The 22,945-nt window shown below is 39.1% G+C and overlaps 3 protein-coding genes and 1 pseudogene across 3 annotated transcripts in view; all 4 read left to right on the top strand.

Annotated features, from left to right (window-relative positions):
• Positions 1-22,945, top strand: part of LOC146674572 (tripartite motif-containing protein 16-like) — a 57,851-nt gene that overhangs the window by 7,096 nt on the left and 27,810 nt on the right. The gene's annotated exons all lie outside the window — the stretch shown is intronic.
• On the top strand, positions 29-2,305 carry LOC146674576 (GTPase IMAP family member 9-like; annotated as a pseudogene).
• Positions 5,696-8,378, top strand: LOC146674575 (uncharacterized). The gene is made up of 2 exons (XM_085401086.1): positions 5,696-5,702; positions 6,781-8,378. Exons 1-2 carry the CDS (start codon positions 5,696-5,698, stop codon positions 8,376-8,378), a joined length of 1,605 nt encoding a protein of 534 aa, XP_085257212.1.
• Positions 12,083-17,312, top strand: LOC146674574 (tripartite motif-containing protein 16-like). Its single transcript, XM_085397151.1, has 7 exons — positions 12,083-12,331; positions 13,864-14,238; positions 14,315-14,410; positions 15,120-15,353; positions 16,216-16,378; positions 16,451-16,510; positions 16,594-17,312. Exons 1-7 carry the CDS (start codon positions 12,092-12,094, stop codon positions 17,118-17,120), a joined length of 1,695 nt encoding a protein of 564 aa, XP_085253277.1. The 5' UTR covers positions 12,083-12,091; the 3' UTR covers positions 17,121-17,312.

Genomic DNA, 22,945 nt, shown 5'->3' with positions numbered 1-22,945 from the left:
TTGTCCATGATCTGTGTTACATCTTGTGATGCTGTGGGAGTGTGTGGGGTGTTTGCCCGCTCTCTCCGGCTGTATCCCAATTAAGGGACCGCACGCTTGGGAGTACGCGCAGTACGGGTACTACAGACGGTGCGTACTAGAAGTACGGGAAGTGCAGAAGTGAGAGGCTTGTGAACGGTCTAGCCTTCGTCGTGCTGCTCAGGATGCCAAGCAACCATGATACTAACCATGAGAAACGTTTCATACAGCACTGTGTGACAGAAATGAAGGAGAAAAAATGTTGGGTTTTTTTTGTTTTGTTTTTTTGGTCATTCATTTTTTTTCATGACATCACTTTGATTAGTTGAGTATCTGAGGCTGAGACCACGGGACTGTAAAACATGATTGTTGGGCTTCATTTCTGTGCTGAACAGTCATTTAAGATTAGTTAGTAAATAACAACTAGTTAATGTTGTTCATGAGACTAAAGTCATCTCACTGTGGTAATGTAAATATAATATGGCCAATATTATAGTTATTGTTAGATTATTATGATATATCTATAGATATATCTATGTTTATAAGTTACACTTGTGTTTGAATCCTGCTGCTTATCACACATTTGAGATATATATATCTCTATCTATATAGATAGATGGAGAGATATATCTCAAATGTGTGATAAGCTGCAGGATTCAAACACAAGTGTAACTTATAAACACATGTTCATACTTTTATTACACAATCAGAGCGAAAGAAAAAGAGAGGGAGTGCAAGACAGACAGGTGACAGTCTCAGGTGTATACACTACTACAAAACAGCACAAGAGAAGGATTTAGTGTTTGTGTTTTTTATTATTAGTGGTAGCAGTAGAGGTATTAGTATTAGTTTGATTTACACATGCACAATTAATGCATTTCCCATCATTTTCTCATCACTTATTTCTAGTTAACAAATTAAGGCCAGTAACCCAGGTATCAGTGGTGAATATCATGAGCACACATCCTCTAAATATCCATTTAAACATTTTGACTGCAGATGTAATAGCAGGAAATTTCAGAGAAAATACATCTACTCAAGCAAACACATAAACTAAAACATAACCAGTGGATTATTCAGCAGCAAGCTCAACAAGACATTTTGAAATTGGCCTCTACGTCCCTTCATTTACACAAGTGTTTCTTTTCTTCTAGCACTGAATTTAAAGAGGGTTGTGATATTTGGAAAAACTGGGGCTGGGAAAAGCAGTCTGGCCAACACCATACTGGGAGAGAATGTCTTCGACGTATGCCATTCACCCGTTTCTGAAAGAATCCAACCCATTTAGTAATTAAGTCTGTAAATGAAAATAACATCAGTTTTATTGACACTCGTAGTATTTTTGACACAGGCATGTCTGAGCAATTACTCAGGGATGAGATAGTGAGGTGCATGACAGAGTGCGCTCCCAGACCTCATGCTTTTCTCATCGTCCTCAAAGTGGAGAAATTTACACAGCAGGAGCAAGATGTAATCAAAAGAATATGTCAAGATTTCTCTGAAGATGCTATGAAATACGCTGCCGTTGTCTTCACTCATGGCGACCAGCTCCCAGAGGGAACGAGAATCGAGGAATTCATCAGTCATAACAAAGAGCTCAGCAATCTGGTGGAGAAGTGTGGAGGCAGATGCCATGTTGTTGATAATAAATACTGGAAAAACAACAAAGAAGATGACTACAGGAGCAATCGGTTCCAAGTAGCAGAGATACTCAGGACAATAGACAAGATAAGTGAGGCAAACAATGGAAGCTGCTACACCAATAAGATGCTACAAAAGATAGAAAGTGAACTACAGAAAGAGGAAGAGCTTATTAAAAAGTCATCAGCAAACATGTCGGTTGAACAGATTGCCACTGAAGCTAAAAAGGGTGTGATGAACAAGCTGCTGATTATATTTGCAGGTACAGCAACAGGCGTATTGGTTGGAGCCTTTCTTGGTGTGGCAAAGATGGTCACATCAACTTTTTTGAATCTGCAGGTGCAGACAGATGCAACAGTATCACTGGCTGCTATACAGAAAGGGTTAGAGGGAGGTCGGTTAGGATATGCTGCAGCTGAACAATCAGAAAGTGCATCGGAAGCCTTTCAGAAAGCTGCTAAAGCTGTCCTGGAACACACTGTTAAATAGTTGTTAGGATCATGACAACGACAGAGAGTGGAAAGCAAAGAAAGCAGAGAAAGGAGTGTTGTTTTCTTATGACTTGTGTAATTACGTTATAAGTAGAGATAGTGGCAGTAGAGGAACTATTTAGGTATTTAGTCAAGGAAAAGTAGCATTTGCTAAACACTTACACTACTTTGTTCTAGTTAAATATTAGCAAGTACAGGTACTTTTCAAGAATAATTTTCTTTATACAATTGGTTATAGATGCTGATGCATTTTTTTTTTTTACAATCTATCAAAGTACATCAATAAACACAGATGTAAAACAATATATTTGTAAAACATATTTGTTGGTATTCACTTCTTAATCATTTCTGTCAGCTGTAAGCAGAGTAATAAATTACTATGGATTTGAAAAAATATTTTAAGCAACTTATAAATAAACACACATTTTAAGACCTTCAGGAGTGAACTTGTGTAAATGCTTTGATTTAAACTTGATTATGTCATACTACAATTCAATGAAACAGGTACATATTAAATGGAAATGTATATATCTGAATTTATTTCTTTTCTTTTCTTCCAGCAATAAAAAAAAAACTATTGATGAATCTCTGTAGTTTCTTAGGGTGAACAATATTATATCAACCTGGGAGCTGGTTATAATATACCGTGATTTGGTATTTATAGTATTTGCTATTTTAATAAAATGTATTACATTGTCTCTCCTAAAGATTGGTATGTTTTTTAAATAACTCCTTTTACAAGCTTTTAAGATGTCTCCACTCTGTTTGTTTATGAAAGACAGACGGTCCAACTTTCCATTATTATTATGAGAAACCCCAGTATACTAGAAAGACATGCATATGATAAGGACACAATTAATACCGGTTTTTCATTATAAAGCCTGTAAACACAAATTTCCTTCTTTCTTTCATTTCTTTCAAATCACAGTCACAGTATCATCTATTAAAAGACGCAGACACCACCCCCTTAATCCTTTCTTCTATCCCAAACCTGTGTGCCCATTATGTAAACACAACCACATTCAGCATGTCAGCACATAAGCCACAGACAAAAAGACAAGTCTTTGACAAAGTAAGTCAGATAAATCAAGTCAAGTCACTTTTATTTAAATAGTAAATATAGTTCTGGGAGGAGTTGTTTTAACAATGTAACCATGTCACTTAATCTTCTCTTTTTTTTCTGAGTACAAGTAGATACACGCACCAGAAATAAGCAGGGTGTGTGGGCTTTGTCTCTGAAATATGGTGAGAAGCGGAGATGTTATTTCTCCATGCTGAAAATAAAACAGTTAACGTGGTGCAAGCATCTAAGAAGGAGACACCCGCTAGGTGGGTTGTTTCGTCCTGGACCCACAGCGTACTGATAAGAATATATCTTTCAGCTGGCTCTGTTTCATGGAAGAGCTAGAGGAGGTGGCTGGGGAGAAGCTTGGACTGCTGCCCCCACCACCCAAACCTAGATAAGATGCAGAGTATGTATGTATGGACAGACTGACTGTTTATATTTATACTACAGGGGCAGATCTTGTGTCTAAGTCAGTGACCTCTGTTCCTTATGTGTACTACATAAGTCCACTCCTATGCTGTACTATTTCACTATCATCTCTCTATCACACAAATAACTAATACATACAGCCTGAAATTTCAATTCAACAATATCAGAGAATTATAGATTCTTTTGTTTTTCAAAGTATCTATCATATCTACCAGATATGGTGTCCAACATTAGAGGTATATCATTCCTTTGGCCTCTGTATGATCCTGTTACACAAGATGTCATTTGTAATAGATCCAACGTGATATCGTAGTTTACTTAAGTAGATAAGAGACCAGGCCCCACCTCACATTGACCTTTGTCATATTATCATCACATTTCACTTTTGGCTTATGTGTCCAACGTTCATAAAATCTTAAAGGAATAAAAGAATTTTACATTGAAGACTATACATACTCATGATTGTCATACTGTGATCAGACATAGCCTTCTTCTTCAACCCCAATGATTGGGAAAATCATGTAGGAATAAAAAGAAATGTCAGTGTAAATCATGATATGGTCCAGAGTGTCGATTCTGACACACAGAGGCCTACTAGTGGGTCCAAGGACAATTGTAGTACTCTGTCCGTACCTTTCCACATGAGCCTCGTGCATCAGGAGTAGTCTTTCAGCCTCTGTTTGCAATGTTGTTTTACCTTATCTGTTCTGTACTCCAGAACTTTATTGTTAGAACAACCAACAATGTCCACACATCTCATTATTACAGTTTTTCTTTCTGTGTAAAGGGCTGTAAGACAAACCTTTAGTTTTATTTTCAGTCTTAGTCAGGCATGCTGTGTAATTAAAGATATGGATTACGGGAATTATTTTAATCAGTGTATCTTTATTATCATAGTTTATGGGTTTGAATGCTCTGATGTACTTTAGAGGTATGAGTTGGGCACGTAACTTTGATCTCTAAATATGATAAAAGTTGCACCTATAGGGTAGTTTCTGGGCATTTCACTTCTGCTTCACAGAGAATTTGTCTTTTCTGAACCAAATAGTTGCTCATCACCACTTAACTGTCCACGAGTGTGTTTGCAAGTGTACTAGTATCTGTGCTGTATGCTGTCGCCAGGTTGCAGTGAAACAAGATATATAATATAGAATACAAACTTAATAATGGCATTACCAACACCAGGAGATCCTGATGGTGCAGTATAAGAAGATGCAACTAATAAGTTAAAGGTGAAATTAATCTAAATAGATATATACACTACCAGCCAAAGGTTGGACACACCTTCTCATTTAATGGGTTTTTTTCCGCTCCACTTTTTAACCGCACCTCCGAGTAGAGCCCATATTAATGCCACACAGAATTCCAGTACCAGACACATCTCTACATGAACTGTTCTGGGGAGACAGCGCAAATCAGGCCTTTATGGTCAAATAGCAGCTAAGAAACCACAACTAAAGAAAAGTAGCAAGCAGAAGAGATTTGTTTGGGCTAAGAAACACAAGGAATGGACATTAGACCAGTGGAAATCTGTAATCAAAGTAATCAAAGCAGTGGGTGGCTATTCTGAGGAATCTAAAATATAAAACATCTTTTGAGTTTTTGTTTGTTGACACTTTTTTGTTTACTACATAATTACATATTTCATTCATACTTTAGATGCGTTCAGTGAGATCACAATATAAATAATCATGAAAATAAAGAAAAAAACATTAAATGAGAAGGTGTGTCTAAACTGACTGATAGTGTAAATATCCAGTAGCCATTGGAGCCGGATAGCAGTGGCTGGGATGTGCCAGGTATTTCAGTGAAACTGAGTTTCAATAGTGGGACCATAAGATATCTGTAGGCTAATCTGATTAAACTTTGTCTCTCGTCTCACATTCACAGGTTAATGCAGTTCAGCATCTGTCAGCCAATAAGGAAGTCAATCAGTATAAGTTTGTAAGTAAAGGTAGAGGCAACCAAATGCAAGCACAGATAAGTGAGGGGCATCAAACACTTAAACTTGAGGATCTATCCGCCTGTTGCACTTCTCTTTCTTGCCAACATGAATGGTAAGTTAAGTTTGTTTCTATTATCATCCATGTACATTTGCAGCTACTTTATTCATCACACAATATCTTTTTTCCAGATACTGCAATACAAATTTTATTTGCATCGTTGTGACTAAAGTTGTGTTAATAATTCAAGAAAATAAAAGCAATTCTATCAACTGTGCTAATTTATTCTATGTTAACGATGTATTCTTTTTTTTGTTGCTTCCAGTTGGCTCACATTATGCAACATTATGCTGTGTCCTAGTCTCAGGTTATTTAATAAATATCCATAATGATGATTCATTCTGGATGGTAAAGTGCAGTATAAGGAAAGCTGGAACTATATTAAATCACTTTTTTATTGTCACATCACATGTGCAGGCACACTGGCACAGCACATGCGAGTGAAATTCTTGTGTGCGAGCCCCACAAGCAACAGAGATGTGCAAACACAACAACACAAACGAGCAAAATACAAGAATGGCCAACCTGAAACTAATAAATATATGTACAATATATAATAGTGTATGCATTTCTGGATGTGTATACTAAATATTTTCCTACGTGTGTGTGTGTGTGTGTGTGTGTGTGTGTGTGTGTGTGTGTATACACATTTTTACAAATTAAATAGTAAAAAAATAAAATAAAATAATAATAATAATAATAATAATAATAATAAAATATATAAAATATACAGAGTTGAATATGTGCAAAACAAGTGGCATTTATATACAGTGTGGAGTGCATAATGTTGAAGTTATGCATTGTGAAGAGGCTGTGGCAATGTAATCCCAAGATATTATATATGTAGGTAATGTGTAAGACATAATGTCCTACATTTCTAGTTCTAATTTCTATGAACTTTAAATTTTCTCTATAAACTTGACAGAGACATAGATAATATACTTTTACAGCAAGTGAGCAGAGTGTAATATGATTACTGACTGAGACTGTCATGCTTGCATGAAGCATTTTTGTCTCTGAGGAATAGAGTTGAAAAATAACTTGCCGATAACAGTTGCAACATTAGAAATGATGCAATAAACAAAATGGTAAAAACTAAAAAAATACTCTGAAACCTTTTTTTTTTTTGTAGTGCCACCAACACGGAGGATTGTCCTCCTCGGGAAAACGGGAGCTGGAAAAAGCAGTGTTGCAAACACTTTATTTGGAGAATCCACGTTCAAAATGGGCCATTCCCCTGACTCAGAGACGAGCTTTTGCATTTCCAAGTCCAAACTCATTAACAGAAGATCCATAACTTTGGTTGACACGCCCGGCTTCTTTGACACAAGCGGATCAGAAGAGGACATGAAGCCCAACATACTGCAATGTATTGTTGAGTGCGCTCCTGGTCCTCATGCCTTTATCGTTGTTCTTAAAGTGGAGAAATTCACAGATCATGAAAAGTCTGTCATCGAAAACATGTTCCAGTATTTCTCCGAGGAGGTTTTACGATATGCTGTAATTCTTTTCACTCACGGTGACCAACTGCTGGAGGAAATGAAAATTGAAGAGTTCGTCAGTCAGAGCAAATGCCTGGCTGATCTCATTCAGAAGTGTGGAGGCCGATGCCACGTTATAGATAATAAATACTGGAATAATGAGGCAAAGAATGAATACAGGAGCAACAAGTTCCAAGTGGAACAGCTTCTCAAAACCATTGATGATGTAGTGATGGAAAACAAAGGTGGATATTACACTAATGACCTACTACAAGCAGTAGAGACAGAAATACAGAAAGAGGCAGAGCGTATTAAACAAACATCACAGACTATGTCTTCAGAAGAAGCCAGGGAAAGAGCTAAAAGTGGAGTCTATAAACAGCACGTGGCTAAATTTGCACGCATCGCAGGTAAAGGTCTGCTAATTGCAGCTTTGCTTGGTGGATTGGAGTTTGCTCCACTTGTACCTCTAGCTATAAAAGGAGTCAGTACAATCAAACAAGCAGCAAGGAAGAAGAGAATAGAAACAGTGTCAAAGGAAGAAACAAGTACAGGAGTAACTGCGGTAAAGGCAGGAGGAAAAGCACAAACACAGTCAGTATCTACACCGAATAAAGGAACTCCAACAAAAGAAACAGCAGTGGAAAGGAGCGTCGCTGGAGCAAAAACGGGAGCTGATATTCTCTCAAAACTACTTAAAATTTTTAGGAAGACAAATGAAGAGGAAGTGAGCGCATCAATAACAGACGAAGCAGCGACACTGGAAGAAGAAGCCGAAGATGCAGAAGCAGAAGATGGAACAGAGGAACTAGTCGAAGAAGAAACTGGGACTGCAGAAGTTTTACCAACTATAGAAACAGATGTGCCAGTAGAAGAAGAAGAAACTGAGCAAGTAAAAGTGGAAATGACACAAGAGATGACAACATCAATGACAGGAGAAACACCAGAAGTGGCAGCAGTACTGGCAGAAGGAGAAGGAGCAGCTGCGTTGACAACAGCAGTCGAAGAAGAAACAGTTGGGGCGGTGCTGTCAGCAGCAGAGGAGGCGGCTGAGGAGGTAGCGTTGTCTGCAGTGGGGGAAGCTCTTTCAGTAACAGCGGTGGTAGAGGGCATGGCTGAAGCTTCAATTGAAGGAGTGGAAATGGAAGTAGTAGAAGGAGCTGCTGGAGTAGTTGCGGAGGCAATAGATGGAGTAGTACAAGTGATGGATGTAGCTGTTAAGGTAGCTGAAAGCTGTTGCGTACAGTGAATCAACCTGTACCAACAGAATTTCTGCTTTCAGCGATTCAACTCGACTATTTCTATTAAAATTATTGTAACACTGGCAACAATGGTGTAATCACTTACATCCCTGTAATGGGTGGTATGAGTTATAATATAGATCTAGTTGAGGCTGGCTCTTAATAAAAAAAAAAGCAGTTAAGACATTGTTGCTAACATTTTTGGCTTTACTTTTGTGTTTTTAAAATGGATAGTGTTTCAAATACAGAGATTTAATTTCTTCTTCTTTTGTTAAATATAAAACTATTGATTGTATTAATTCTATCTATTAAGAAAACATGATCTGGTTAGGCTGGGAAACATTATAGCAGAGTTTTCCTTTAAACCATCTCAAGGATTTTATCTAGTAATGACAGAAATAATTATATTCTTAAAATGAAATTTTAAGATTACATTTTTGATGAAGAAATATAGTTAAAACAAGCAAACGGTTATAAAAGATCTGACTTGAGGGCGGATCAACCCTGGAGTCTTTTCTTGTCTGGGCAACTAATATCACAGGTGCATTAAACTGTGTCTGTCCTGTTTCTCCACACTTTTACCTTCAGTTTTCATCTCCTACAATTTGTCAGATTACAGCTGAATAATTAGATTTAAAAACTTCAAAAATGCATTTAAGCTGGGTAAATGATGACCACAAAAAGTATAAAAATAAATGATATATTTTGAACTTCTATTTCATTAATAATGATGATATAGTTTGTCATTTTTTTATTTCTTTCCTTCCTGTTTTGTTAAGGTAAACATGTTGGTCAGCACTGACACATGTTCATTTTCTTCGCTTAGGTGGATTAAAATTAAAACTCTGTTCGTTATTTCCATGTTGCCATAGTGAATCATGGTTTATTATTGATTTTATTTAGAGGTCAGACATTTGTAGGTCTGTTGATGTAACAAAGATTACTCAGAGAAGGGAAGTTATTAACAAGAAAAGAAGCACAAATAGAGGGGGAAGCTCAAGCAATATAAAGTTGAACCTGGGAGGACTCATTAACTACAAGTTGTAAAAAGATGACTTGGCAACTGTTGTTTCACTAATTTGTGCCTTCTTGTCTCCTCGTCCTGCTGCCTATGAGGGAAAATTTATCTTCAGCGTGTCTTGCTATAGTTTATCACAAGTTGTGAAACTGATATGGAGGACAGAGGAAAGAGGATGCATGCTAGAGGAGCTATAGTTGTGTATGCACAGGTGTGTGTTTTATTGAAGTGTTTTGGGGTTGTTTTAACTATAACAGAGCTGTGGCACAAAGCTGGAATGTACCAGTCATGGTGGGAGGACTCAGCAGCCAGACCTTTTTACCTAGAAGTCATTTCATTATTTAAGATCAAACTTAGTACCCTTCACTGTTCCTATAAAACTTTCTTGTCTCTTTGTGCTTTGTTGTGAATTTAACTGAAAATTAAGCTAAATAGTTGTTTAAAAATACATATATTTTAAATGTTGATCAACAACCTGTCATTTCTTATCTAGTGAATTTTTATTTTTATTCATCGCCTTTTGGGAGAAATTATTAGAAGCATCCTGTTTTACTTTAACTTTAGTGTGTGGGCTAAAAGTAATCGGTATGTTACTGCTGCTTAGAGGCTGCAGAACAGATAACCTGTAACTCTGATAAAGGAGCTGTTCTGATAAAGTGACCCAATTAGGGAATATTTTTAAAGTCTCCTATTCCACATCCTCCAACGAAACTCATCACTTTAAGTAACTGAAAATGTTCTCTGATGTGAAGCTCACAGTGAGGCATTTAATGTTGCAGTGTCATTTCCAATAAAATAAGCCCAAAAAAGGAGCCTGTGTCTGGTGAATGTTCTGATATCCAAAAAGAAAAATCTTCCACTTGAATGAAAATTTGTTGATGTTTTCAGGCATGGCCCTCAACTTACTAAACCACCCCCCTGCAACTGTATCTCTGTTCTTAAAGTGGTAAGCACCTATTTTATCTCCTAATCACAAACAGTGCAATATGATTGTCTTGGCCCTGAGTAAACATAACTGAAATGTGCACATTACTACTCCTGAAATGATCAACAACAAATCTCTATGAAATATTAATTAAACATGAGCTAAATATTAAACTCAAAATATACAGTAGGGATTTTGCGCCTACAGCAGCTGGTGACGTGTAGGCGCAAAATCGTGTTGCTCAAACAAGAGTCCCGCTAAGATCCATAGAGACGCAAAAGGAGTCTCAATGATTAGAGTCGTAATTACAGTGAGTCACCACTAGATGTCAGCAGATCGCAGGATTTCTTTTCCCCAGACATAATTCTGTTAAACTTTCTGTGCCATGATGACATCCAGTTCAGCAAAAAAGTAACTTTTATACTATTAAAGTTATTTTTCATCTCTTTTATTAAGGCTTTTCTATTCTAAAGTTTATATTAAAACTAGCAGTAGCACTCACTGGCCTATTTATTAGGGACACTGTGACATAGAGATCAAAAAAACTTTAGACATCAAAAATTCAGACGGTTTGATTAAATTACATCTCTGCCTTGTATTACTTGAAGTGCCAGGTAGCTTTGTGGTCACTTTAAAAATCATTCTATCTCTTAAAGTCTGGCCATTAGTGAAAGGCTACTGTGCAAATATTTACACTCATTTTACCTCAATGCCAGTCACATTGTGTCTTTTCTTCATACTGTAGGTATGTGTAGCAGGTGTAGGTATGAGTCTGAAGGTGCAACCACAAATAAAAATTCCTTTGATTTTGATCAATTAATTCTAGGTTTATGCGAACACATCAGTTTGCTGGAAGATGTAAATTACATACTAATCAATGTATATTCATAATTAAAATACTGTACTTAAAAAAACTACTGACATCTATCTTTTATCTTTAAATACTAAAAGAATGATGTATTTATTTCTTTATGTGTACATTTATGTATATTCAAATGTACAAGATAAAATCATTTTGGCCAGAGGCTATTAGGTCTTTTTCTTAGGTAGCCACACCCATGTGTGCACACATATCAAAGGTCATAACTTACAGCACTAGAAAACAATCATCATTTGCTTCATGTAATGCTAATGTCTGCAGTATATTGCCTCACTGGGAAATGAGGAAATAACACAAGAATCATATCAGCAATCATATCTGTCCCGCATTTAGCAGGTTAAACTAAAATAAACAATAAAAGACGAATCAAATAGACCAATACGGCAAGGCTGGGTTGGTCGATTTGGTAAAGTAAATCCGTTGGGCATCTTTCTTTGCCTTTAGATAGTAATTCTGATGGCAAAAGAGCCAAACGGGACAGGCAAAAAAAACCCAAAAACGATCATACCAACAAGAGAAGAAACACCTTAATTACCAGCTTCTCAGCTGTCCCCATCCTGTTCCCATGCATTCGTGTATGTTTTTTTTTTTTAACATTTACATTAACTTTGTAAATTATTTAAGTTTAATTATGGTTTAAAAAATTAATAAAAAAAATTAATAAATAAAATACATAACATTTGCAGGGAACAGTGGTTATTGTTTGCTTTTTATTTTTATATTTGTCATTATTTTAATGTATTAATTTTTTTTAAGTGGCGTTAGCAAGCTTTTATAACAAAACTGTCACATACTAATTGGTTTAAGACTTGCAGAAGTTGAAGCCCCACCCCACATTTCCTTGCGTTTCCCTTCAATTAGTTAAAAACTCCGCTGTGCACCTGTGGATTTCATCCAAATGGCAGAGAAATGGCCGCAGCAGTGTGCCGTCGAGTTGGACCTGTATCAGTTTTACTGCTCGGTATGTCTGGACCTACTCAAAGATCCCGTCACCATCCAGTGTGGACACACTTACTGCAGAATCTGCATCGAGGGGTTCTGGGAGGAGGAAAAGGAGAAGGGAACGTACAGCTGTCCTCAGTGTAGGGAGACCTTCAGTCCAAGGCCTGTCCTCGGGAGGAACAACATGCTGGCTGAGGTGATGTATCCACCGTGCTGCTTGGGGGAAAAAAAAAAAAAAAAAATCCGAGTTAATTAATGTACCCCTTTTTTTTTTTTTTTTTTTTTTTGCTTGTTTTGTTAATTAAATACACATTTACGCCTACCGGTCACGTGGTTAGTGCCGTGTTTGACCCACTCCTTTCTTCAGACCTGCTTTAATTCTTCGTGGCACAGACTCAGCAAGGTGCTGGAAACATTCCTCGGTGTTTTTTGGTTCAACATTTCGTGACAGTATCACACAGTTGCTGCAGATTTGTCGTTTATGTCAGGTTTCAGCTTTGTGCCATGATCTGCAGCTATCTCTCAGATAAGCTCATCTCTTACTAAAGGACACGTGGTGTGTCAAGAAAATATCCCCAACACCATTAAATTATTAATTATTAACAGCAGTCTGTATCACTATCCAACTTGGTTTTAAGTTGGATAGTGATTTTTAAATTGGACAACCAAATCAGAGCAGTGGGGAAGTGCAGTTTTTATCATTTAAGGCGACTGGCAAGAGTAAAATCTTTTCTTTCGAGGCAGTACCTTGAAACCGTGATCCATGCTTTTATTTCTTCCCGCCTGGACTACTGTAACACACTTTATGTGGGGGTCAGTCAGTCATTGCTCTCACGTCTGCAGCTGGTTCAAAATGCTGCTGCACGACTCCTAACAGGAACTTGTAAAAGAGAGCATATAACCCCTGTCCTAGCCTCACTGCACTGGCTGCCTGTGTCTAATTTTAAAATTCTGTTTGTTTTTAAATGCCTTCACAATCTTGCCCTGCCTTACTTCTCTGAGCTTTATCTCCACACACCATGTCGGTCTCTCAGGTCACCTGACCAGCTGCTCCTGTAGGTACCGAGATCCAGGAGGAAGCTCAGAGGGGACAGGGCCTTTTCTATCGTGGGTCCAAAATTATGGAGTACTTTGCCCTGGCACGTTAGAGTATCCTTCACTATCCACTTTTAAATCGCGTCTTAAAACCCACTTTTAATCTTTGGCTTTTAACCTCAGTGAGACTTAGTTTTCCATGGAAATTAAATTAGTTATTTAATTCATTTTTTTTCTTTCTTTTATTTGGCTTTTATTTATATCTTATGTATTTTTATTTTTTGGTTCCTGTGTGTGTGTGTGTGTGTGTCAGTCCCAGAAGATTAGCAATTTCTGAAAGACTGACACCAGCATGTCTGCCACATTGAAATTAGTCTTTTTTTCCATTCTGGTTCTGTCTAATAACGTCCCAGGAGTATAATTTCTTATTTATTTTGGCATGGCATTAGATTTTTTGTAGGTGATTACCACACCCACTGTTGTTACTCCTAAAATATTTTAATACACAACATTATTTTCATAACCAGCTATTCTGTACACAACAACATATTATGTTTTTTTATTATTGCATTTTCTACAGTTTTAAAGAAAATACACAATTGGGATGCTTTTGCTGACTTCATCCTCTTTCAGTTCTAGTTTGATTCTGTTTGTCGTGCAAAACCTTTGACCGTTTTTATTTGATCACTGTAGGTTGTAGAGAAGCTGAAGAGGACAGTAACCCAACAGGCCCGTCCAGCTTCTCCTCTTGCTCCTGCAGGACCAACAGACATTGCCTGTGATTTCTGTTGTGGGACCAAAAGAAACAAAGCCAGCATGTCTTGCCTGACCTGCTTGGCATCGTACTGTCCTGCTCATCTTGAGCCTCACCACAGTTTTCCTGTGCTGAAGCTTCACCAGCTGGTGTCTGCTACAGTGCCACTTAAGGAAAAAATGTGCACAAAGCACAACAAGCTGATGGAGGTTTACTGTAAGACTGATCAAAGATGTATCTGCTATTTGTGCACCATGGACGATCACTGGCGCCACTCAACAGTGTCAGCTGCAGCAGAAAGAGCTGCTGAGCAGGTAAAGATCAATAAAAAAAACAAAATGAATCTGGAGTGTTTTAATTTTTCTCTGATCCTGCGGTTTCTTCTTGCAGGGACGGCTTTTTCTGAGTCACTGTGCAGTTAAGCGGAAATCCCAGGAGAGACAAAAAGAGCTGAATGAGCTGGTCCAAGCTGTGAAGGACTTCAAGGTGTGGAAATAAGACTAGAAACCAAATATCTCTACTGACCACAGTGCTGTCTAGTACATGTTGTGCTTTGTGGTAGTGTAAACTCATAAATTACTTGGTTAAATTCCAACTACTGCGTTCAGATTAATACAGCTTTCATAAGAATAACTGCCTCCTTAATGTGCTTTATACCGTAAGGTGAAGACCCGACAATCATACAGAGATGATACATATGAGTTATACAGTTTTTTTTTTTTTCTATTAAGAGCATTAACAGGCTTTAATCCTGTATCTTCAATGTACCTAATACAAGAGATTCAGTCAGCAAATGGAATTGGCTGACTGTGGCCCATTTCATCTGTGTGCAACAGGCACATAGTTGCATGTACACTTTGAGATATTGTTTACATGGAAACTTTTCACAGTGAGTCAAGATGCAAAGTAAACTGCAGATGAACCACGACAAACACATTTTTAACAACAAACCTAATTGGTCACTTAAAGGAGCTAATGAGGACAACATAAGTAAAAATAAAGCTCTCCAGAAAACACTTGGAGTAAAAATCAGAAATTAAAATCCATCAATGAGACACTAACTATTACATATTTACTAAATGCAGTGGCTACATTTTATTTTCTTTATATTGGTTTATGAATTTTGCCGCAGTTTTCTAAATTCGCCTCCAAAAAGTATTTTTTTCCTAATCTAAACCTTCCTTGTATAAAACAGATTTATTTTCAGACTGCAATGAAGTCCAAAGACAAGCTCTTTGATGAGCTGATCTCCTCCATACAAAAGCAACGTACTTTAATAAAGCAGCTGATTGAGACTCAAGAGAAACTTGCAGTTGTTCGGGCAGAAGCTCTGCAGCTGCAGCTGGAGGAGGAAATCGCCAGGCTGAAGAAAAGAGACGCTGACCTGGAACAGCTTTCTCATACAGAAGATCACATTCATTTCATTCAGGTAGGAAATGTGTCTTTTGTGTTGTAGGCCAACTCATGTTTCTTTCTAAAATTCTGTCACCATTTAGACTCTATATTTAATTCAGTGTTTTATAACCAAAAGGTCACATCTGGAGCTATAAAAGCTCAAATGGTTGTAGAGGAAAACCTGTTTAAACATTACCTCATGAAGACATAAACACTGCACTATCACTATTTTGTTAATTGCTATGTTTTGTAGCGCTCATTTCATGTAAGGCCATCAAAGCTTCCCACCCAAGCAAAGAAAAATCCAGGTGAAAGAAACCTAATGTGAAACATGCAGTTTGAGCACACATTGTAACTTCTTGCTGGGGAGTTTATGAGGATGCATAAATTTGATTTAAAATGTGTTGCTGTGCAGCAAATGTTCATCAATGAATATGAGCATTTACATTGAAAAAATGAGAGGGAGGATATACATTTTGTATATGGTGCACCATCTCTCGCTCTCTGTATGTATGTGTATATATAAAAACACTGCAGAGAGTAAAATTACTGACAGTCCACCATTGTACAAATGTAGAAATTAATTTCACTGAAACAATAATGTGGTGCCAAGCATAGAAAAATCTGCACTTTAAAAAATACCCGTGTACATGTGGACGTAGCCTGAGAGCCGATACTGATGGAGCCATATTAGAACAAGTCTTGAAAAACTAGATCTATTGTAGAAATACTTTTTTGAGAAAAGCAGGGAGCTGAAACTTTGCACACATCCTATTGGGATTTTTTTTCTTCTTTTTCCTTTATAGTTACACATAAAATGTTTTTATTTAAATATGTTATATGTTCAAAAATTAAATTTCAACATCTTTTTTTTTTTTTTTTCTTTTTTTTCCCAGCTCTTCCAGTCTCTCTCAATCTCATGTGAATCTCCAGACTTGCCAACAGGCGCTGTTGTTCGTCCTAAACATTCAGTGGAAACCGTGACCGAATGTCTGACTCAGCTGAGAGATGACATGAAGAAGCTTCTGGAGACCACATGGCCCAAGATCTCTGCAACAGGTACCTGAGAGAAATATCCATCCACTTGATTCCACTTAATCCAGTATTATTCATTTATTTTGTTCCTATCAGTTTTTGGTATAAAAGTTGTGCTGCCACCTGTGCCAAAGACCAGAGAAGAGTTTTTGTGCTGTAAGTATATCAGTATATCAAAGCAGTAATCACTTACTAAATACTTGAAGGCTGATGATATTCCTGGTTTGCTTGTCCATCAGATCACTGTCCTCTAACACTGGATCCCAACTCGGTCAACAAATACTTGGACCTTTCACAAGATTCTCAACGAGTGACGAGTGGCTACTATGAGCATTTTCATTTATCTCACTCGGACAGGTTTGGAGGTGTGAAGCAGGTGCTGTGCAAAGAGGGTTTAACAGGGCGGTGCTATTGGGAGGTCAGTTGGAGTGGTGGCGCCTGGTCAGTGGCAGCGTCTTACAAAAACATCAGCCGGACATCATTTGACTCGGAATTTGGGAAGAATGACAAGTCCTGGTGTTTGGAGTGCTCTGCAAAAGGATATACTTTCAGACATAATTTAGTAGCAAAGGCGGTGTCAGGTCCTCGTACCTCTCAGATTGGCGTGTACCTGGATTACAGGTCAGGTACTCTGTCGTTTTACAGCATCTCTGACATCATGACTCTGCTTCACAAAGTGTGCACAGTATTCACTCAGCCTCTCTATCCTGGCCTTGGGCTGAAGGAAGGAAGCTCTGGCTGTTATGCAGAAGTGAAGAAGTTGTGATGCCAACTTTTTCACCTCTACCATGTTGATTAATGTCTTTCAAGACCTAAAATAAGCAGTGAAGAAACCTGTGAGTGACTCGAATGACTCACACTGTTTGGATGTTGAAAGGCGTGACTCTAGGTGCTCTATCCTCACCAGGCAGGTGTAGAGTTGTGGTTCTAGATTAGAACATTGGAGAAATAAAATCACTGCTAAGTAAATGTAAGAGTTTGTTGCTTTAAGTAATATCATTACCCCGGGTTTGTTTTTGTTTTGCTTTTTTTTTTTTTTTTTTTTAAAGTGACTTTGAACGGTCACTTTATAAGCTACATGCACCTAATTGTCTTTGTTCTGTTTTGTCTTTAATGCCTCGGGGAAAAAGAAGTGTTACATTTGTGTTGGTGTATGGTATAAAATATAACTGCTAAAGAAAACATTTGTCTGAGACTTTTTAATGTCAGAATTAAAATATTCACAATAAAGAGCAGTAATTCAGTGTCTCAGATTTTGGCGAAACACACAACCATGTCGGAGCAAGCGGCGGCGCTACCGGCAGCAGCAGCGACACCTGGCCCGGTTATGGCAGTGCCACCAGCGGCTACTTTCACCATCAAGCCACCGGAACTGTTCGACTTCGCAAAGCCCAAGGGATGGGAGAAGTGGATCAGACGTTTCGAGCAAGTAATCTGAACAGTTCAACAGATGCTAACCAAGTGAACACATTAGTTTACTGCATGGGAGACGAGGCTGACGACGTGCTAAGGGGACTTGACCTAACAGACGGGCAGTGCCAGTAGTACGATGCGGTCAGAAACTCATTTGATAGACATTTTGTCCCCAGAAAGAAAGTGATCTATGAAAGAGCAAGGTTTAATAAGCGAGTACAACAGCCAGCAGAAACAGTTGACTCCTTCATAACAGCTCTATATGCTCTCGCTGAAAACTGTGAATATGGTGAACTTCACGATGACCTTTTGAGGGATAGGCTCGTTGTGGGTCTTAAAGATTCATCACTGTCGGAGAGAATGGAGCTCAACAAAGATTTGACCCTAACCAAAGCTATCACAATGGTGAGACAATCTGAGGAAATAAAAAGACAGCAAACTGTCCTAATAGGTGAAAGCAGCACGGACAAAACAGCCGTGCATGTCAGAAAATCACAGCCAAATAAATTCAGAAGCAGAGACCAAAAGCAGTTCAAGCCACAAAAACCACAAATAACAAAACAAGAGAATAAAACATGTTTTAAATGTGGAAAAGCACAGATGCACCCAGCAGCACAGCGCCCAGCCAAAAATGCAGAATGCCACAACTGTGGAAAACGTGGACCCTACGGGAGAGTTTGTAGATCTACAACTGTGCATGAGGTGGCAGGAGAAGACCCGTGGCTTGCTAACATCTGCATGAGAGGCAAAAGCATGACATTTAAATTAAACTCGGGGGCAGATGTCACAGCTATCTCAGAGGAGACATTCAAAGACATTAAGCAGCCAAATGAACATTTGCAAAAAGCTGAAAAGCCACTGTATGGACCAGGAGGTGCAGCACTGATGGTACTTGGGTCTACAAAGGAGGACATTTCCTACAGTGACAGGAGCACTACAGAGACAATATGTAGTCAGAAATCTGCGTGTAGCTCTCTTAAGCAGGACAGCTTCTGTGAGACTGAAACTAATTGCCCGAATGGACAATGTTGACCTTGAGACAGTGAAGAAAGCGTACCCGAAACTATGTGATGGGCTCGGGCTTGTTCAAAAACCATACACGATTAAGCTGAAGCCCAACGCTAAACCTTATTCGCTGAAAGTGCCAAGGTGTGTTCCACTGCCACTACTGGGCAAAGTCAAAACAGAGCTGGAAAGGATGGAACAGTTGGGAGTAATCAGTCGTGTGGAAGAGCCCACAGACTGGTGTTGCGGCATGGTCGTAGCCCCCAAAAAGGACAAAGAGAAAGTCCATATCTGTGTGGACATGACACCATTAAATGAGTCGGTGTGTCGTGAAAGATATATCCTCCCCTCTGTAGACCAAACACTAGGCATGCTCACAGGTGCGCAGTATTTCTCCAAGCTTGATGCTAACATGGGTTTTTGGCAAATACCGCTGTCCAAAGAATCTGCTCTCCTCACCACACTTATTACGCCATTTGGTAGATACCATTTCAATCGTTTGGCATTTGGTATTTCCAGTGCATCAGAGCATTTCCAAAACATGATGATGACGGAAGTGACAGCCGGCCTCGCGGGAGTCATGTGTAACCCAGAGTAATTTCCTGCACTTATTTCCTGCCATTGAACGCATCACAAATGCATGACTCCAACCACATGACTTTGCTCAGCCAATCGGATGGCATGTAGGTCATAGTAAGCCTGTCCCGGCTTCCTCCCGTCAGATGCGTGGAGGCAAGCCAGGTGACAGAGCTGTTGCAGGTGTGTATTGGCAAACATTTGCGTTTCCCGTTTTAATGCATTTTTTTAACACCAACTAACTTATGCAACTTAGATGCTGATTACTGTGAGCCAGAGCCATAATGTTGTTGTGCACTGAACAGAACGGAATTGGTGAGTTTGAACTTTTAATTGACTGTTTGTATTGCTACCAGCTGACCCTAATCGGCTGCTGCCGGTCCAAACAATTTGATTTTGATTTGACTGATAGTTGTTGAATAACAAATGTTGTGGAGCTACATAGTATGTATGTATGTAGCAGTTGAAATGTTTTCAGTTAAATCCTTATTGGTTAGAAATATTATATTTAACCAATATATTGTTTGTTTATTTATTTATAAATTGTGTACACAGGAACAAGAATAACTTAATGTATTTAGCTTAATTGGCTGACATTTTTGTATTATTCTTGTGATTTCTTATTGGCCTTGTTTATTTAATGCAGGCCAGGTGAACCTTTTTGGGGTATGGAAAAGGATGGCGAGCCAATGAACGGCTAGGAGCAGGACACATTCTGCAATTGACGCTTCCACCGGTTGGGTAGGAAGCTATCAAAGACAACGCTCTGTCCCCATTTTCCAAATACACTGATTTCCGCAATCATACACACCATTCCTTTCATTTATGGACAATAGCGCTTGGACATCTCTCATGGACATTCAGATTAAACTCATGGACTTCAGTGTGGATCAGTGGATTTGATATTAACATGTGGTGTTTATGGGGGAACTGTTTTTTTGAGAACCTGTGTTGCTTGGTATAAGCCAGATAAATCTGTTTAGTTGTCTTTGTGTACCCTCACTGGGTTTTTGATTAATTGGATAGCTGCAGCAGGAGTGATTATTTAAGTTTTTCTTTTCTTGTTATTCTTTTTTGGGGTTTGGTTAAATACATGGTACCTGCAAAACCATTTTTTGTGGTGTGTGTGTGTGTGTGTGTGTGTGTGTGTGTGTATTTATTAATTACTGCCCATCAGCTCCAGTGGCGTCCCTAAATCTTCTGATTAATAATAACCATAAAATCACACTCAATCCCTAGCCTGTATTACTTCATTAGCGCTACATCAGTGTTACACATGTGCCACATGGACGACATCCTGGTCTGGGGATCCACGAGAGAGGAGCACGACATGAGACTCCACGCTGTCCTCGACCATGCAGAGAAGGTGGGCGTCACCCTGAACATGTCAAAATGTCAGTTTGGCAAAAGAGCAGTGAAATTCTTAGGATTCATTGTGTCATCTGAAGGCATGAGTCCTGACCCTGACAAAACTAGTGCGGTGCAGAATATGACAGAGCCAAGCACCGTGAGTGAGCTTAGGAGCTTCTTAGGAATGGTGAAATCAGCTGGGGAAATTCATCCCAAACCTCTCCAAAAAAGACAAACCACTGAGAGACTTGCTTTCAACTAAAAATGTGGTATTGGGGGCACAAGCAACAAAACGCGTTTAGCAGTTTAAAAGAAGAACTGTCATCCGCTCCAGTACTGCAGCTTTACGACCCAAACAAACCCCAAAAGATCTCAGCAGATGCCTCTTCATACGGGTTGGGGGCAGTTTTGCTACAGAAAGACAATGACGTGTGGTCACCAGTTGCGAATGCCTCGCGATCATTGACAGCCACAGAGCAGCGCTATGCTCAGCTGGAAAAAGAAGCGCTGGCGCTCACCTGGGCCTGTGAAAGATTCAGTGACTTTATTCTAGGGCTACACTTTGAGCTTGAGACCGACCATAAGCCACTTGTGAGCCTACTTGGAGGACAAGCCTTGGATTTGCTTCCACCGCGGATACAGAGATTCTGCATGCGCCTAATGAGGTATTCTTACACTATAACGCACATTCCAGGCAAAAGCCTCACCACAGCCAACACGCTGTCACGGTTACCGCTGGCAGACAGCGTGATGCCCAGAGACAATGATCTTATGGAGGACACCGATATTTACGTTGACGCAGTGCTGGAGGGCCTTCCTACTAGCAGCAAATACCTTGCAGATCTCCGTGAGCAGCTACAGTCTGACAGCGTCTGTTCCCAAGTCATGAAGTTCTGTGCAGAGGGCTGGCCTGACAGGAACCAGCTGCAGGGAGTGGTAAAACACTACTGGTCAGAAAGAGCAGTTTTGAGTGTACACGATGGACTACTACTGCAAGGCACAAGGTTGGTCATACCTGCAAACATGCGAAATGCAGTTTTGGACAAAATACACGAGGGTCACCAAGGGGTAGTTAAGTGTCGAGAACGTGCCCGACAAGCAGTGTGGTGGCCAGGCTTAAGTAATCAGATCAGTGAACTTGTCCTTAAGTGCAGGCTGTGCATACAGGAGAGAGTTAATGTGAGGGAACCTCTTATGCCCACACGTTTACCTGAGAGGCCATGGTAGAATTTAGGAGTTGATTTGTTCACACTAAAAGACAAAAACTATCTGTTGGCAGTAATTATTTCTCGAGATATGTCGAGATTGCTCAACTCAGCCCAACTCGGTCAGCCAATGTGATTGTGCATTTAAAGTCAATATTTGCATGCCATGGAATACCTGAAGCATTGATTACAGATAATGGCCCACAATTTGCCTATCAAGAAATGAAAGACTTTGCAAAGGACTACTGTTTTGAGCATGTCACCAGTAGTCCCAGGTAGGGCTGGGCCATATTATACCGTTCACGGTAATACCGGTATAATGTTAGGCAACGATAGGAAAATGAAATATCGCGATAGAATATGAGTAAAACGCACATGCGCAGTGCCTTTGTTTTCATACGCACATGGCCGATTGTTGAGTGAAACAGATGAACCAGAATTGGTTTGTAAAAATGGTGCAACTTCAGTGATGTGGAACTGGTTTGGTGTTTGTCCGTCAGATACACGACACAGCACATTTTTTTGCAGAACATGCAAGCGGCCGTCGTTATTGTCGTATTTGTCGGACTAATATGCTCTTAAATCTGGGAGTAATCTGGGTCCTAAACTCCGTATGCTTCAGGTCAAACAACACTGCAGCATCACTGAGAGTTAAAAACTCTCTAAATTCTTTCATCTTTAATAAAACGATCAGCGTTGCTGCTTTACCAGGTGTAACTATGAAGTTTAACTTCCAGGCATCCATGAAAACAAAATTTATTACATTTAACAGAGTTAGAAGTTAAGCTAGCGGAAGTTAGCTCGCTAGTTTCGCTAGTTACCTAAGCATGATATAGCACGTTCTGACTGAGAGATTTCTGGAAAAAAATCAAACGTACAGCTCTGCTATCACTTCCAACATAAATGAAGACAGGAAACTAAACAGCAGTGACGTTTGTAGGGTTACTGAAGTTGGGCTAGCTGGTATATAATGATGTGATCGCTAGCGACACAGCTATGTTAGCATAGCATAAACAGTGAAGCTGGAGGACGAACACTAACA

The sequence above is a fragment of the Rhamphochromis longiceps genome, linkage group LG3 (assembly GCF_057381845.1).
Source record: "Rhamphochromis longiceps isolate RC_006_pf linkage group LG3, R_longiceps_female_GT1.1, whole genome shotgun sequence".
Classification (NCBI taxonomy): Eukaryota; Metazoa; Chordata; class Actinopteri; order Cichliformes; family Cichlidae; genus Rhamphochromis; species Rhamphochromis longiceps.
The sequence above is the reverse complement of the archived record's forward strand: the minus strand, read 5'-3'. Positions and strand labels throughout refer to the sequence as shown.

What these genes read in the sequence shown, in the direction of transcription:
- LOC146674574 (XM_085397151.1), top strand. Translation starts at nt 12,092, where the DNA reads ATGGCAGAGAAATGGCCGCAGCAGTGTGCCGTCGAGTTGGACCTGTAT. An exon ending in CAGAAAGAGCTGCTGAGCAG is followed by an intron (nt 14,239 to 14,314) that starts GTAAAGATCAAT and finishes TTCTTCTTGCAG; the next exon opens with GGACGGCTTTTTCTGAGTCA. An exon ending in CAGAGAAGAGTTTTTGTGCT is followed by an intron (nt 16,511 to 16,593) that starts GTAAGTATATCA and finishes CTTGTCCATCAG; the next exon opens with ATCACTGTCCTCTAACACTG.